This window comes from Typopeltis vanoorti, chromosome 3, assembly GCF_054136105.1.
Source record: "Typopeltis vanoorti isolate ZY-2024b chromosome 3, IOZ_Tvanoo_1.0, whole genome shotgun sequence".
NCBI lineage: Eukaryota > Metazoa > Arthropoda > Arachnida > Uropygi > Thelyphonidae > Typopeltis > Typopeltis vanoorti.
The window spans coordinates 169,855,202-169,871,226 of record NC_143551.1 but is presented as its reverse complement, the minus strand read 5'-3'; the positions used below and the strand labels follow the sequence as shown (position 1 = coordinate 169,871,226).

General features: G+C 32.8%; 1 protein-coding gene across 1 annotated transcript in view; it reads left to right on the top strand.

Moving 5' to 3' along the window:
* Nucleotides 1–16,025, top strand: part of Rpn1 (regulatory particle non-ATPase 1) — a 243,607-nt gene that overhangs the window by 197,390 nt on the left and 30,192 nt on the right. Inside the window, exons 17-19 of the mRNA XM_090416189.1 lie at nucleotides 1,278–1,446; nucleotides 6,075–6,296; nucleotides 10,859–10,977. Of these exons, the coding sequence (XP_090272315.1) occupies nucleotides 1,278–1,446; nucleotides 6,075–6,296; nucleotides 10,859–10,977 (510 nt within the window). The remainder of the gene's footprint in view (nucleotides 1–1,277; nucleotides 1,447–6,074; nucleotides 6,297–10,858; nucleotides 10,978–16,025) is intronic.

Sequence of the window (16,025 nt, the reverse complement as noted above, 5' to 3'; positions counted from 1 at the left end):
AATTTATGTACTTATCGGATTTGAATAGTTGTATTACTTTAAAAAATTTTATAGTAGTTTAAAATATTAAGTTGTGTTTTTTGAAGACATTCTCTTGTCGCTAATGGAGACAACGTGTCAGCCATTATATTTAGTTTCTCGCTTGCCATTTTCATGGAGTGAGCATGCTCACTGAGAAGTTTGATGTGTGATTGACAGCTGACAAGAACAGCATTCGGTATCAGAGTAACAGGTGTAAACAAGACAGTGTTTGGAAGAAAATTAGAACACAAGCCAGCAGACATTTAGATTCGGAGGAAATTGAGTTTTTTTTATGTGACAGTCAGAGGAAAATTAATAGTATATTCCAAAAAAGGAATCGTGGAACTATGAAGTTTCATAGTGGATTAAGTATTGATAAATAAAAGAAAATATTCAAGGAAACACTAATTGGAAGATTAGTATTGGTTCCAAAAAGGGAATTGTAGAACTGTGAATTTTTTAAAGTGGGAGAGTTAAGACTGTCAATAAGCATTAGTGAATAAAAGAAGTTGCTATTTATGTTCTAAAGGAATGTTCAAGAAAACTCTGATTAAGAAGTTTCATCTGTATTAAGGACGCTGGATCTAACTATTATTTCAACTAAAAAGAGACTGAATTGAGTCAGGAAGAATTAATGTGTGCTACATGAGTGATGAGAAAGGATCCTAAGAATATTCTTCATTGTCTTAGGATCCTTTCTTATGATCCTTCAAGTCATATATCTTCGAAAAAGGGCCTTAACAGAGAAAGAAACTGGCTATGAACATTTTGTCATTGTGCAAACAAAGTGTTTAGTCTGGTCTTAAGTGTAAGTTTATTTTTAAAAGGCCTTGGATCCAATAATTTTTCATAACTATAATTCTGTAGTTAGTTATAGTTATGAAAAGTTTTTTGAAGTGTATATATATTGCTTTTGTTTTATTAAATGTGTTTATTTTGGTCTTGAGTCAGTGATTTTTTTGGATTCTGAAAGAAATAGTAAAATCGGAGTGAACCCCTGTGCAATATAATATGTAGGTACACTCGGAATTAAAAAAATAATTGTTAGAAAAATAGATTAATTAAAAATCTCCTCTATGACAGGATTAATATTATGATAATATCCTCTATATAAACATCTCTATAAGAGGATTAAATAAAAATGAAATCTCCTCTATTAACACTTTAATTTTGATCATCCTGTGTTTATATATATAGATAGATATAACTGAAGTAACTTTTTTTTTCATAGTAGCCTTTCCTTTTATTTCCTTCAGCTTCGTTATGGAGAGCCTGTTATAAAACGTGCTGTACCACTTGCTCTTGCCTTGATCTCAGTCTCCAATCCAAAACTAAACATACTTGAAACTTTGAGCAAATTTTCTCATGATAGCGATCCTGAAGTTGCACACAATGCAATATTTGCTCTAGGAATGGTTGGTGCAGGTAATATTTTATTTATATTACATATCTAAATTCTTGAAAGGAGTTGAATAAAAAAAATTCTAAATTTTTTAGCTGAATTTAAATTTCGCGTCAAATTAAGTTGAGTCAGTTCAGTTTTTTTATTGAAGTTTCTTGAATCTGAGTTATTTATCTCTAAATTCACTTAATGTATATTGTCCTCTAATGTCTAGCTCTGTGAAACTGTTATTTGCTTCTCTGCATCTTACTTGGCTGCCAGATTAAAGATTTGTAGGTTCATTTCTAGTTGCTGACTGGTAGAACCTTTTTCTGGACCTTTTCTCAGCCATTTCCTGAATTGGTCAATCTGTGGGACACAAGAAAGTATGGCTTTTTTCTCTCTCAGAAACCCAAGTTTTGATTCTGCAACACCAGACACAGTACAACTTTTACTGTTTCAAACAATTGTGTGTGTGTGTGTGTGTGTGTGTGTGTTAGGGTTTAGAACCACGAGACAGTGGCTCCAATGCCCCTTTGAAATCATTTAATAACCTTGTACTCAGCTATCGGTGATAGCTAAAGGTATAAACTGGTAGGCTCTGCAATTAATGAGCAGCCAGTCATTTCCAAGACTTCTTTGGGAATAAAAAAAAAGTTAGAAAATTTTTTTCTTTTGTTTTGATATAATTGTCTAATTATGACAAAATTTTTAATGAAAGAAAGAGTTGAAAACAAGACCAAAACCTCCAAATCTCTGTGGCAAATTCTAAAAAAAACATTGATTCAGCCAGGGAAGCATGATGTTAATTTGCTTGCAAGGATAGAAACATTCAAATCACTACGCAGGTACAGAAGTTAAAGAAATAATCCTGAGAAAGATGAAATCGTGTTATAAGTTCCTTGCAAGTGTCAGCAGATTCCCTCAGAAAATGTAGAGGAAATATAAGAAAACTAATCTATGTGTAAAACTAGCTAATCAGAAACCTTGGGAAGACTGGTAAGAATGTTGCAGATAATACTACAAAAATCTTTCAAAACTTGCTTGCATGACAAAAAGGATATAGGATAATTTGTTAATAAAGTTCAGTGCTGATACAAATAAAAGTGTTTATTGAAGCTGGAACTAGACCATGGAATACCTTAAAAATTGATTCATAAGCAGATTTTGAATGTGAACTGGCTTAAATTAAGATACTGTTCTTGGTTGGTTGATTCTTTGCAGACTCACAGACATTAATATAATAATGTGTTTTACAATGGCGTGTAAGCACCTATTAGTTTTATATTGACTCTTCATTTATATCGGTGTTTCTCAACCTGTGGTCTGCAAGCAGACTTAAATTAATTAAATAGATATATATATATTTTAATTATCTAAACAAATTAAAATTTAATTAGTAAGTAAAAATTATTGAAATCAAATGGAGACTTAAAAAAATAAAGCATCGGCAGAATGTTCAAAGGCAGAAGCAATAAAACTATGTTGTTCACTTCACCCTTTTTATTATTTGTCATTCTGCTGCTGAATTTGTAGCAGCAGAATGACAATAATAAAAGAGGGGGTGAAGTGAACATGTGTTATCCACATTTCAACCAATGGCTTGTTGTTTATTGATTTTTATTATTGAAGGTTTCCCTCCTTCAACTAAGGCTCAGTATATCTTGAGAAGTGATAAGTGATACTTGGACAAAGTGTGTCCTGAGTTAACCCCAGTATTATATATTTATATATTTTTCGGAAACGTTTTAATATTGGAAAAGTGGCTTAGAACTAGGACTTTGAAAAGAAGGGCAAATGAAACAGGTGATGTTAACCCTAATTGTGATACACGTGTTGTAATGGCAAGTAAATCTGATACTATTAAAGAAGAAGAAACAAGCAGTTCAAAGAAAAAATACAGTAGGAAATATGACAGTTCATATTTGGAATTCGGGTTTACTTGGTGTGCAGATGAAAGTGAACAGAAACCTCAATGTGTTTTGTGTTATGAAGTGTTGTCAAATGAGTGCATGAAACCTGCGAAAGTCCGACATTTAGAAACTAAACATTGTGATGTGAAAAATAAGCCAATTGAATTTTTTCAGCGACGCTTAGGGATATTAAATCATGGGGAAGATATACTTTTGGTCATGGGTTCCATTAATAGCAAAGCACTGGAAGCATCCTATCTCTTAAGTTTGTGCATAGCAAAAACAGGGAAACCTCATTCTATCGAGGAAAATTTGCTACTTCCAGCTATAAAAGATGTGGTAAAAACGATGTTTGGCAACAAGTTACTAAAAGATGTTGATTTGATTCCCCTTTCAAATGACACTGTCGGTTGCAGAATTAATGATATGGCAGGTGACGTAGAATCTCAGTTAATCGAAAGAGTTAAGAAGAGCCCTGATTATGCATTACAAATAGACGAGACTACTGATGTTACAAGTGATGCGCAGTTAATATGCTAAGTAAGATATGCACATGATAACAACATTCATGATGATATTCTGTTTTGTAGAACTTTGCCATCCTGAAACAACTGGAGAAGAAATATTTCACACTCTCAATAATTACATAATACACAAAGGGATCCAGTAGGAAAAATGTATAGGTTTCTGTTTGGATGGAGCTCGTGCCCTTACAGGCAGGCATAGTGGGGTTGTTTCTATGGTCAAGGAAGTAGCTCTGGATATGAATTGGGTACATTGTTTCGTACATAGGGAAGTGTTAGCCTCCAAAGGAATGCCACCAGAAATTAAAACTGTGCTATATAACGCTGTAAAGCTAGTTAATTTTATTAAAGCTCGACTTTTAAATAACAGGTTATTTTCAGTACTCTCTGATGAAATGGGCAGTGAATATATACAACTTTTGCTTCATTCTGAAATTCGCTGTCTTTCCAGGGGCAAAGTACTAACAAGGTTATTTCAATTAAGGTACGAAGTTTTATTATTTGTAAATGAACGTAATTCTGATTTTGTATCGCTTCTTGTTGACGAAGCATGGTTATCAACACTAGCCTATCTTTCAGACATTTTTTCGAAATTAAATGAACTAAATCTCTCCTTTCAGGAAAATTCTTTAACTGTTCTTGATGTCTGCAACAAAATAAAGGCATTCGAGAAAAAACTGGTTTTATGGATTAATTATGTAAAAGCAGACAATTTGCACCTTTTCCAACATTGGAATCCTTTTTAGTGGAAAATGATATTTTTCTTGATTCTGAGTTTCTGGAAAGGGTTTGTTGACCACCTCAAAAATCTGGAACTTTTATAAGAAATTTCTTCGGGTTGGCAATCCATTTCAGGCTTGCAGTCACGAGAATGACCTTTCGTTATCGAAAAAAGAACAGTTAATCGAGCTTTCAAGTGACAGTGGGCTTAAAATGCAATTCCGTGATCTTGGTTTGGCTCTATTTTTAATCTTGCCTTAAGTTTATAAGTGAATTTCCCGAAATATCTGAAGGAGCATTGAAAATCACCATGCAGTTCTCTACAACCTATCTTTGTGAGAAAGGATTTTCATCTCTCCTTCAAATAAAAACAAAATACTGAAATTGTCTTCGTGTGTGCCAATCTTCGACTGAATTTGACCAATATTGAGCCAGATATCCAGCTTCTCTGCAAGGGCCAAGAAGCTCAACCATCTCATTAAAAGTAAGTAGTAACATAATTAATTAGGTCATATTATTTATTTGTTTAATAAAAATTAAAACTTTGTTCAATGATGATACACTTTTAATTGTTTAATTAATTAAATTTAATTAATTATGTTTTCATATGTATTCAAAACATGCTTTTAGATTTATTATGTTATAAATGGCACAGTTTTTCTGAAATGTTGGTAATTCCTACATAGGTTTTTAAAAAAAATTATGAAAAGTCAAAATGATGTATAAGGAAATAAATTAAAAACACTGTTTATTTTTGAAATAAAACTTTAATTCCAACATTCTAAAATGTTATTTTTCTTGCTTTTCTGTTTGCAAAATCGTCGATAACATTGCCGAAGTCTATTTCATCACTCAGTTGCTATTTTATAGACAGGCAAGATTTCTTAAAGGCCAAAAAAGTGCCACCCAGGGCGGACCCCCTCCCCCCCGCTAAGCCTCTGTAACTTAGTGGTCCGTAGAATTGTTTTCAGCATTTTACTGGTCATTGGTCTAGAAAAGTTGAGATATGCTGACTTATATGCATACAACAGCTTTGTTTTGCCGGATAAATTTTAATGAGGTTTGGCGTCACAAGTAGGCACTTTATTCAAAATGATATAAAGTTATTTCATACCACATAAATGGCTCCATGTTCAATTACTGGATAATGAATGCCATCACTGTACAAGAATTTTCTTATATTATTTGTCAAACTGAAAACCTGGCTCATGACTGGCTAATCACCAGTAATGCAATAACATTTTGTAACTGTTTTAGTACATATTTCTTTTATTGGAAAAGGAGGAATTTAAGTTTGATAAATTATGTTTTGGTTAGTATAATCAACACTAAAGGAATATACTATAAAAAAATTTCACAAAATTATTTTTTACATTATATTTTAGAAAGTATTAGGAACAATTATAAACTACAAAAATATGAATTATTAAAAATTATTAAACATTTAGTCGTTACAATTCATAATTTTGGTGTACTTATAGGAAACTGAAATTTTTTGACTTTTGTCTTTTCAAGGTACAAATAATGCTCGTTTGGCTGCAATGCTAAGGCAGTTAGCACAGTATCATGCAAAGGATCCAAATAATTTATTTATGGTACGGTTAGCTCAAGGACTTGCACATTTAGGTAAAGGAACCCTTACCCTATGTCCTTATCACTGTGATCGTCAATTGCTTAGTCCTGTTGCAGTAGCAGGCCTGCTGGCTACTTTGATTGCTTTCCTTGATGTCAAAAATAGTAAGTATTGATTATCTAAAGGTGGTATCTTGTTCGATTGAAAAAGTTTTTTGTTTTTGAAATGTAATAGATTGGTCAGGTTTGTTATTATTGGTATTACAGTGAAATGTTAATTATATATAGTAATTGTGGGATGCTAGAGCCTGGATAATTGAAAAACACAGTTAATCCAGATTATGTTTTGTTGTGCGAATACATTAAAACTATGAAAACATATTGCAGTATTTACATTTTTTAAAAACATGCTTGTAAATACAGAACTGACCATTTTTTAAACTTATTTAGATGAAGTCTCTCTTCATTTTAGTAAAATTATGGAGACCATGACTATTTTAGGAATAATTACTTTAATTTCCAGTTTCGACCTTCATATTAAGGTTATCATCTGGAGTATACGTGCACACGCACATGTACTCCAGATGATGACCTACGTATAATCCACACAAAGACAAGCTATATTACACTTCAAACAGTATGCCAAAGTTGACAATGATTCGATCAACCGCTATTCTACTGGCCTGACCTCTAGTTGAAAAAAAAATTAGAAAAAAAAACATCAAAGCTATATTCTCTTCATAACATCAACAGAGAACAAATTCATATAGATGGTTTTAATACAGCAAAAGCAGTAGTCTAATCCATAATTTAACATGAGTGTTATATTAGAATTAAGACCCTACATTACTTAGTCCTAATTATAGTTAATTAATTGAATGACAACTTCATGCAGTTAATTGCCTCTTCAGTGGCTCTTAACCTCCCATACAGCTAGAACGTCTATAGACGTCCAGCTAAATCTGGATATGTTTCAGCCCACCTGTTGAAAGAACCTGGATAAGAAGTGCAATTTTACCCTCATGTCCATTAGAAAGTGTGATAAACCCTCACGCTGAAGAGAACGGTTAATCGGATTATCTCGCGTTCGTAGCTGCTCTCTGTTGCCTATAACAAGAAACGCACTTCCTTGTTCCATGCTGGGTAACTGGATTTTAGTTATATAGGATAGACTAAAAATAGAGAAATTATTTATATTTTTGTTTTCTCTTTTTATTGTACAATACAATTTTAATGTCTGGACAAAATAAAGATCTTGTATAATTTCTTCACTTAAATATTGCCTTACCTTGGAGAACCAATTTAATTTTTAATTTTTTTTCGCTAATTTTTTTCTAATCGCTTACTAGACAAAACATTTTTCCTTTGTTCTCGAAGAGATTAATTCATGATAATTATTTGAAATATTTAAAAAAAAGAAAAGAAAACCGGCTGCTGACGTTCCAGTTTATATTATTTTTATTTTTATACAAAACCATCGAAATCGGATAATACTTCACAGATTTCCTTTAGGACACGCTTGAGCAACTTTGCTTTATAGAGAATAACATGAAATTCTTTAATCATATCACTAAATTTTTTCATGTTGTATAGTAATCTACTGTTCTTTGTACTTTCACTTTCTTGGCTTCCTTGTATAATTGGTCATTACAAAATGAAATTAGCTGTTAAAAAAAAAAAAAAATCAGCTAACGCCTTTTTATTCCCATATATAGGGAGTAGGCGAGGCCATTTTAGCCATATCTAACTTTTGGAGACTGAGTGGGCATTTCAATCTCCACTGGTACCAATCAGAGATAGATGGCCCAAGGCTATCACTAATTAAGCAGTACACAGTGAAGAGAGACAGCTCAAATGTGCCGCCATCTTGTAGTCCCTACCTTCCCCCTGTAGCCACATCAACCCTCAGGGGTCGACTTTGCCAACCCCTGATATACATTCTGTGCTTTCTGAGGTTTTACAACAATTGTACTAAACGAAGCCACCTTAATTTTGAAGTTCAGTTGTGCTGGATTCCTAGCCACATTTGGATTAAAGGATATGAGGTTGCAGATGCACTGCTAGATCAGTTTATACTTTTTCCATGTACTGTTTGACAATCCCACGTACAGGCTTCAAATAGTTTATAAGACGAAAGCTAATTACCTAATGGTAGTCTTTTATGGCAGAAAATACTGACAAACGAATTGCACAAGATTAAGTCTGATCTTAGGAATTGGCAGTCTAGTCAACATAAAAATAGAAGAGAGGAAGTTGTTCTTGCTAGTCTCTGCATAAGTCAGTCATTTTCACCAGCACTACACTCAAGAGAGAGAGGAATGAAATTTTTACTAATCTAGCTGAGCCATATACACCAGGGCAAATGTTATCAGACTCAGAGAAATTGTATGATGCATTTAAGATGAATTTTATTTAAGCACATTTGATTATGAATTCTGTTTTTGTGTGATACTGAATTGCTTAATGTATATATATATATATATATATATATATATATATATATATATATATACAGTAGAACTTGGTTATAACGAATTCCACGGGACTGCATATATTTGTTCAATATATATTCAATAATAATTATTCGTTATATCCAAGAAGGTCATGATTTGAGCGAATTAAAAATGTTTTCAGATTTTTCTCAGCATAGGTATATTGATAACATAAATACATATGTGCATACATACATATAAAGAACAAAAATTTATTTTTAAAACTTCATATTTTTACATAAAAATCATCATGCTTTGCACATGACGCATATTTCATATGTTCGAAATTGTTCCTTATACCACTAAGATGCTTGAATGTGTCGTCTGAACTTACAGATCGCAATTCCATAAATCTTGTTAAAATATGTAAAGCACTTTCTGCTTCACACCAGGTAACGATTTTCTGATCATTGCTATTTTCTTCCTCGGAGTCACTACTACTATTATTCTTCTGGTGTATGAGAGATTTGTTTTAAGATGTCAGCACCTGTCGGTATACCTGAAGTTGCGACACCATCATCAATGTCTATAAAATTATCAATCTCTGTGCGCGTTTCAAAATTATTCAAGTTTCGCACTTTTAACCATGCTGATAACGGTAAGTTATCCTCTTCATCTTCTTCAGATTCGCACTCGTATTCCGCAAGACTGGCTTTCTTAAAACAGTTTTGTATTGTAGACAATGACACCAAATTCCAAGCATCGCTCATTAAACGTATTGCGCAAAGTACACTGATCTTCGAGTCGTAAGCATAAGCTTTTTCTGTGTATTTTTCTCTGCATTCTATCAGTTCCAAGACTAACAGATGATGAAAATGGGATTTAAAACATCTAATTATGTCTTGATCAAGTGGTTGCAAGACAGATGTCACATTCGGTGGCAAAAAAACAAGTTTTATGTTTGTTAAATTAGCCACTACAGGATGGGCAGGACAGTTGTCTATCAATAACAAAATTTTTCGGTTTTCACTGCGAAGATTTTTATCCCACTTGCAAATTTCATTTTCGAAAATTGAAGATGTCATCCAGGCCTTCTTATTCGCTGTATAATCAACGGGAGGTTTCTTTATGTTTTTAAAGTATCTAAGCTTTGCCGATTTTCCAATTACAAGAAGCTTTCTTTTATTGCTACCGGTCATGTTCGCACAAACTAAAACTGTGAGTCTGTTTTTGATAAGTTTTCTGCCAATGCACCTTTCGTTTTTAAATTGAAAAGTTTTATCGGGCGTTAAATTATAAAAAACCTCTGCTTCGTCTGCATTATAATTGTTATTGTATCCATACCTTCGTTTGATGTCCGGCCATACATTCTTGATCCAGTCAGAAACAACGTTTTTGTCAATGGACAACACCTCGCCACTTACTTTTGCATAGAAAATATTGTTTCTGTTCTTAAAGCGATCAATCCACCCATTGTTGCATTTAAAATCGCTATAACCAAGTTGAACAGCAAATTTTTCGGCTTGAACTTTCAAAATTGGTCTGCTAATAGGTAAGCCAGCAGTACTCTGCACACTTTAAACCACGAAAGAAGTGCCTCGTCAACGTCACTTTTATTACACTTTTAAGTTTTTTACACTTTGATAAATTGTTTTCAAAAGCTTTCAGAGCCAACTCGCGATTCTTCCAAATTGTTGATATTGTAGATGGGGACAAACCATACTTCTTTGCTACTGTTGGATTTGATTGGCCACTTTCCACCTCCTATATAATTTGTACTTTTTCGGAAAACGATAAAATTTTCCGTTTGACTCCCGACATTTTTCCACAACCAGAAAATGCATACATACGAAATGTCAGTAAAGGAACAACTAACGTGTATTATTCGTTTGTTATTCCCGTGAAACGAATTCGTAATAAACATGAAATACATGCATTAAATCAAATGTAATTCAAATATACCTTCAAAATTATTCGTTATAAACGTGAATTCGCTGTAACCGTGATTGTTATAACCGAATTCTACTGTATTTTAAAAAATGTGCTTTTTGTACAGTACACATTTACTAATTTGTCACTTTATTACTATTTATTATTACCTTCTATAACCTTTGCTTTGGCAGAGTATGACTTTTACTGTCCTTGCATCAGTAAACCATAAATCAATCATTCATTCAATCTAATTCTAAAGATAATTTTCATATGGAAAAGAGAACTGTTTCTCTAACTTTTCTAATAAAATACCAAAATATGATAATCTTTTAAATGCCAATTTTCTGTTTTTTCCTTCAATAGTCATTCTTGGAAAATCTCACTATGTGATGTATAACTTAGTGGCTGCCATGCAGCCTCGTATGTTAGTTACTTTTGATGACGAACTTCACCCTCTTCCTGTTGCAGTTCGTGTAGGACAGGTATGTAGAGATTAATAACAAGTTGTTTTCTACACTGAAAAAAATATAGTGTAGTCATGTTTGGAATTTTAAATCACAATATTTAAATTAGTATCAAAATGTGTCATAGATTTCAGATAGAAACATGGATAATTCACAATCATAACTAGTGACATGTAGCTAATTGTGAATGCAAATGCAAAATAACTAATAATAATCATTGCTGAGCTTTCTTGCATTCTATTTATCCACACGTTGCATCATTGCTTTGAACTTCTTGTGTATGGGATTGATGTAAAAATAAGAATGTAAAAAGTTGTTAGAAGGCAGCCAAACTGCATAACAGAATATGCCTATCCATCTTTATATATCAAGATTCAGTAACTGTTTACAATCATAATCACCTAACTTCCCATAAATTTAATTTTTGGTAATGATATGGCAGTTAATTCATTCACTCATATTCATAGTCTCTTTTTTTGTGGTAATGCACTTGAGTTTACACTCAGATCTTTACTGTCAAAAAGTTTATCATCACACACATACACTACAGAAGTATTAGCAGAATGTGCAGGTTCTGTAATTAAAGTAATTAATTCTGAACAAATTACATAATGTTGAAATGAATTAGCAGAGAAGGTAATTATAAATTAAGGTATATATCATTAACAAATAACAATCAATTAATCAGTTCATCTTATAGTAATCTTAAGTGTTAATGCTAATAAAAATTATTTATGTTAAAATTATTTTTATTTGGATGAAATTGTCACTTGTCATTGTGTAATAGTAAATTAGGGCCAGGCTGGAAATGATGACAGTAAGAAAATTATCAACAAACGAGAAGCTAAGATAACTAAAACTTACATTCCTAAACAAGTTAGGAATGTAACGGACCAGGAATGTAGGAAGGCAGTCTAACCTCATTATAACACTTACTCACCATATCAGTGATGAGATCAATCCATCTTCTAATTTTTTAATTCTCAGTAACTCTATAAAAAATTCGAAGAAACAAAAGAATTAGAGAGTAAAAAATATAATTACTTATCTAGATATTATTTGAATGAATATCCTTGTATAAACTACAATACACTTAATATAAAACAGTTCACTTCTTCATTAGTCTTTTTTTAAAAACCAACATAACAAAGCTCTGTCAGTTTTTAAATTGATTCATGCAAACGTTGTTTCATACAAAATCATCATCATCATGCACCTAATATATATACCCTCTAGGGGGGGGGTACAGGATATGATTGTACTACATGAAAAATTACATCATTACTAACTTCTTATCTACAATTTTCCTCCAAATCAGTCTGTTACCTGCCAAGATTTCAACATTATCAGATCTTATATTTATATCTTCTAAGGCACTTTTTACTGTATCAATTCACCTATATCTTGGTCTTCCTCTGGGTCTTTTTCCTGCCAACCTGGCATAGAATTGAGATTAGCTCTGCTAACGCATTCCTGGATGCTGACAATGTCAAGTTCTTTCCTAATACCCGCGTTTTTAATATGATATTACCATTGATGCCTGTTCGCACCTCTAATTTTTCTCAGGACTGTCATATCTGTGGTCTCCAGTCTTTGGTCAAATGTTTTACTTCTGACCCAGCTCTCAGATCCATAAGATAAAACTGGTTTCAACACTGTCTTGTATACTGCTAATTTAGTGTTCCGACTAATTTCTCTCTTATTCCATATGAATTTATTCAATTGACTTCCTACCATACCAGCCTTGTTGATTCTGTTGTCTATTTCCATTTTTAATTTACCATCTTCACTAAAAATCGTGCCTAAATAGTTGAAATGTTTCACTTCTTCTATAGGTTCTCCATTCACAATGAGTTGATATTTTCAATGCTTCTGCATATTTTCATTGTCTTTGTCTTCTTATTATTGATTTTCATATCATATCTATTACAACAGTTATTCAATTTAGTCAGGGAATCTTGCAGACTTGTAGTGGATTTATATAGATGATAACATCATCCACATAAAGCAAAGAGCTGAGATTAACATCCCCAATTTTGATATCAGGTTTAATGCCACTTTCCTTCATAATGTGATCCATATAGATAATGAATAACTGAGGGGATAATGTACATCCTTGTCTGACACCAAATTCAGCATTAAACCATTTTCCTTTACTTCAATTCTAACTGCTGACTTATAACTCAAATAAAGAAACTAAGTATTGCTTGATATAATGCCCTATCAACACCATATAACTGTAGTGTTTTGAATAGCTTCTCTCCTGGCACCTTGCTATATGCCTTTTCCAGATCGACAAAACTTAATACAGATCTTTGTTTTATTCCCATGACAACTATTTGTCATAAAGTGAAAATCTCATCCTGATAGCTGCTATTTGGCATGAATCCAACTTGTTCTTCATCAAGCATCTCTTCCACAGTCCTTCTCAACCGTTTCTCAAGTATACTTGCATATTTCTTACCAGGAATACTCAGTAATAAAATGCCTCCGTAATTCTCACATTCAGTTTTATTTCCCTTTTTATATATGGCTACTATGAGAGCTGTGCTAGTTGGTTTTTGTTCGACACAACACTGTACCAACAGAGCTCTGATTGGTGTTTTAAGGTAGTCTGTCATGATGAATGACTTCTTTTTTTTTTTTTTTTTTTAATTTAATAGTGGTGTTTGCTGTATTGACCTACCTATGTCAAATTAAAATAAAGGATAAACAATGAAGAAAAACAAAATTAACACATTCAATTCATGTTGCGCTATGTTTTGCAGGTGTTGCGTATCTGGTGGTAGCTTCACTTAACCATGTAAACATATCTATTCTACTTTGGGCAAGCAGGCACATTTTTCCACATTCAGCTATATATGACATGTTGATTTCATGCTTTCTTGTAAAATTAATATGTGTGAACTGTCTTTATGATACAGAAAATATCTCAAAACTAATTTTTTATTTTTTTATTTCAAGTTATATAACATTTGCTTTTAAAAAAAATATTATGCATGAAATAAATAGGTTGGTATTTGTGCTGTGATGTATATAAATATCTAGCGATATATTTATTTTATGATTATACCACCACACAGTTTACAGAAACATCAACAGAAAACAAAGCTAGGATTGCAATCAGTATTGACTAAAACTGATTTTAGAAAGAGAGAAAGAGGGGGGGGTGCACACTCAATGGAAGAATTTCGTTGTGCATTCAAATTTTCAATCCATTCATTGAACTTGCATTTGTTTTAGATGCTGGTGCTGAATACTATTTATATAAATATGATTTTAATTCTTATTTTCCTCCCGTACAGTCATAAAAAATAAATCTAGCACTGCATAGAGAACCACAGCTGTTGTTCCTTTCATAAATAATCAGATTCTTTCTTTTTTTTATTTAATTTTTTTTGGGGGGGGGGTGAATATTGAAAATTCTCTAATATGATGTTTCTTATATATTTTAGTCTCATGTAAGTCCTTCATACTTCACCACATTTGGAAAAGCAGACTTGACATAAAGCTTCATAATTCTTTATTCTTCAGGTGATTTCCTGAAACATGGTAAGCCTTATTAATCTTTTAGGATTGGTCTGGCTTTTCTTAGAAATAATCCCTCAGAAGCTAAGGTATTTTTTTTTCAGGTTATAGAAGGAACAGACGTAAGATAATCAAAACTTATTAGAAAAAATTTCCCTTATTCAGTTCAGTATTACAGATAGAAATGCTTTCAGATATCTGAAAATGTGGAAAGACAATCAGGAAAGATTATAATCAGTAAGAAATGAACAAATATGGAAGTTTAAAATGTTTTAGAGGTTGGATTGCATAATTCACAAGGTCTGATAAAAGGCCAGATTATATCTCAAGACTATCAAAAAATCATGAGACAGTAACAAGAATCTGTATTTAAGTTTTGTAGATCTGGAAAAGGCATATGATAAAATGACTAAAGAAAAGCTCAAAAACAGCTAAAATTATATGGTATAAATGGAACAGTAAAACAGAGTGACATATCACCTATACTTAAGTTATAAGTCATCATTTAAAACTGAAGTATGTACAGGAAGTTGTCTAATGTAAAGTAGGGTGTTAAGCCAAAATGGCATGGTATCGCCACTTGTTCATGCTTGCCATTATCCGGTTCGATTTGGAGTTGGCTCTCTTGCTTAATAATCATTGGGATATTCTGTCCAGGTTGTCGATGTCACTAATTGGAGGGTTTTTTTTTTTTTTTTAAAAAGGGACATTCCTTAAGGGGATTTTTTTTTAAGGAGTTATGGTAAACAGGAGTCTACTATATCCCCTCAGTTATATAAACATGCATATTGCCATTACCTTCCACATCATGTGATCTACAGGGCATCTCAATGTATCTGAACCATTTAAGCCAGTGATCAGTTATTTTATGAGCAACAGATCTAACTTTGAGAGACCCATGCATGTGTTCATTTTGCAGTTTACCCAGCATGGTAATGCCTCCAGTCCACCTCAGTAGTGTTTAGCCTGTGCTCTTGTTTCTTAAGAGGCCAACATTCTGCGCCATATAATGGCAGGAAGTACTGCTGTTTTATACATCTTCCCCTTTACTTGTACTGGAATCTTTCTGTCATATAATACTCCAGACAACACTGTTTCATCCAGCCAGGTGTTCATGCAGTGTTCTATGTCTGCATCAACAGTGCCATCCTTTCTGAGGAGTAAGACCAATTACTTGATGATGCCAAACTTTTTGAGTGGACATCCAGAAGGAATATAATGTTATTGTTGGGGCAATTCAAAATTTAAATTCAAATCACAGTACAGGTGCCCAGTCTTCAAACAAGCACCAATTTCCAGAAATATCCCCTACTTATCTAGCATCAACTATAAATCTTCTGGTGATCACTTATGAGAACAATGTCATCATCACTGGAATTCGTCCCTCTGTCTAAGCCTTCTGAACTATGCAGTGCAGTCACTGTAAGACTTTTATACCTCCATACTTGAACATTTCTCATTGAATATCATCTACCTGCTGCCTTTCCACATTTCAGGCTTTTGATGACTTTTTCTACTTCAAGCATGGATATGCATTC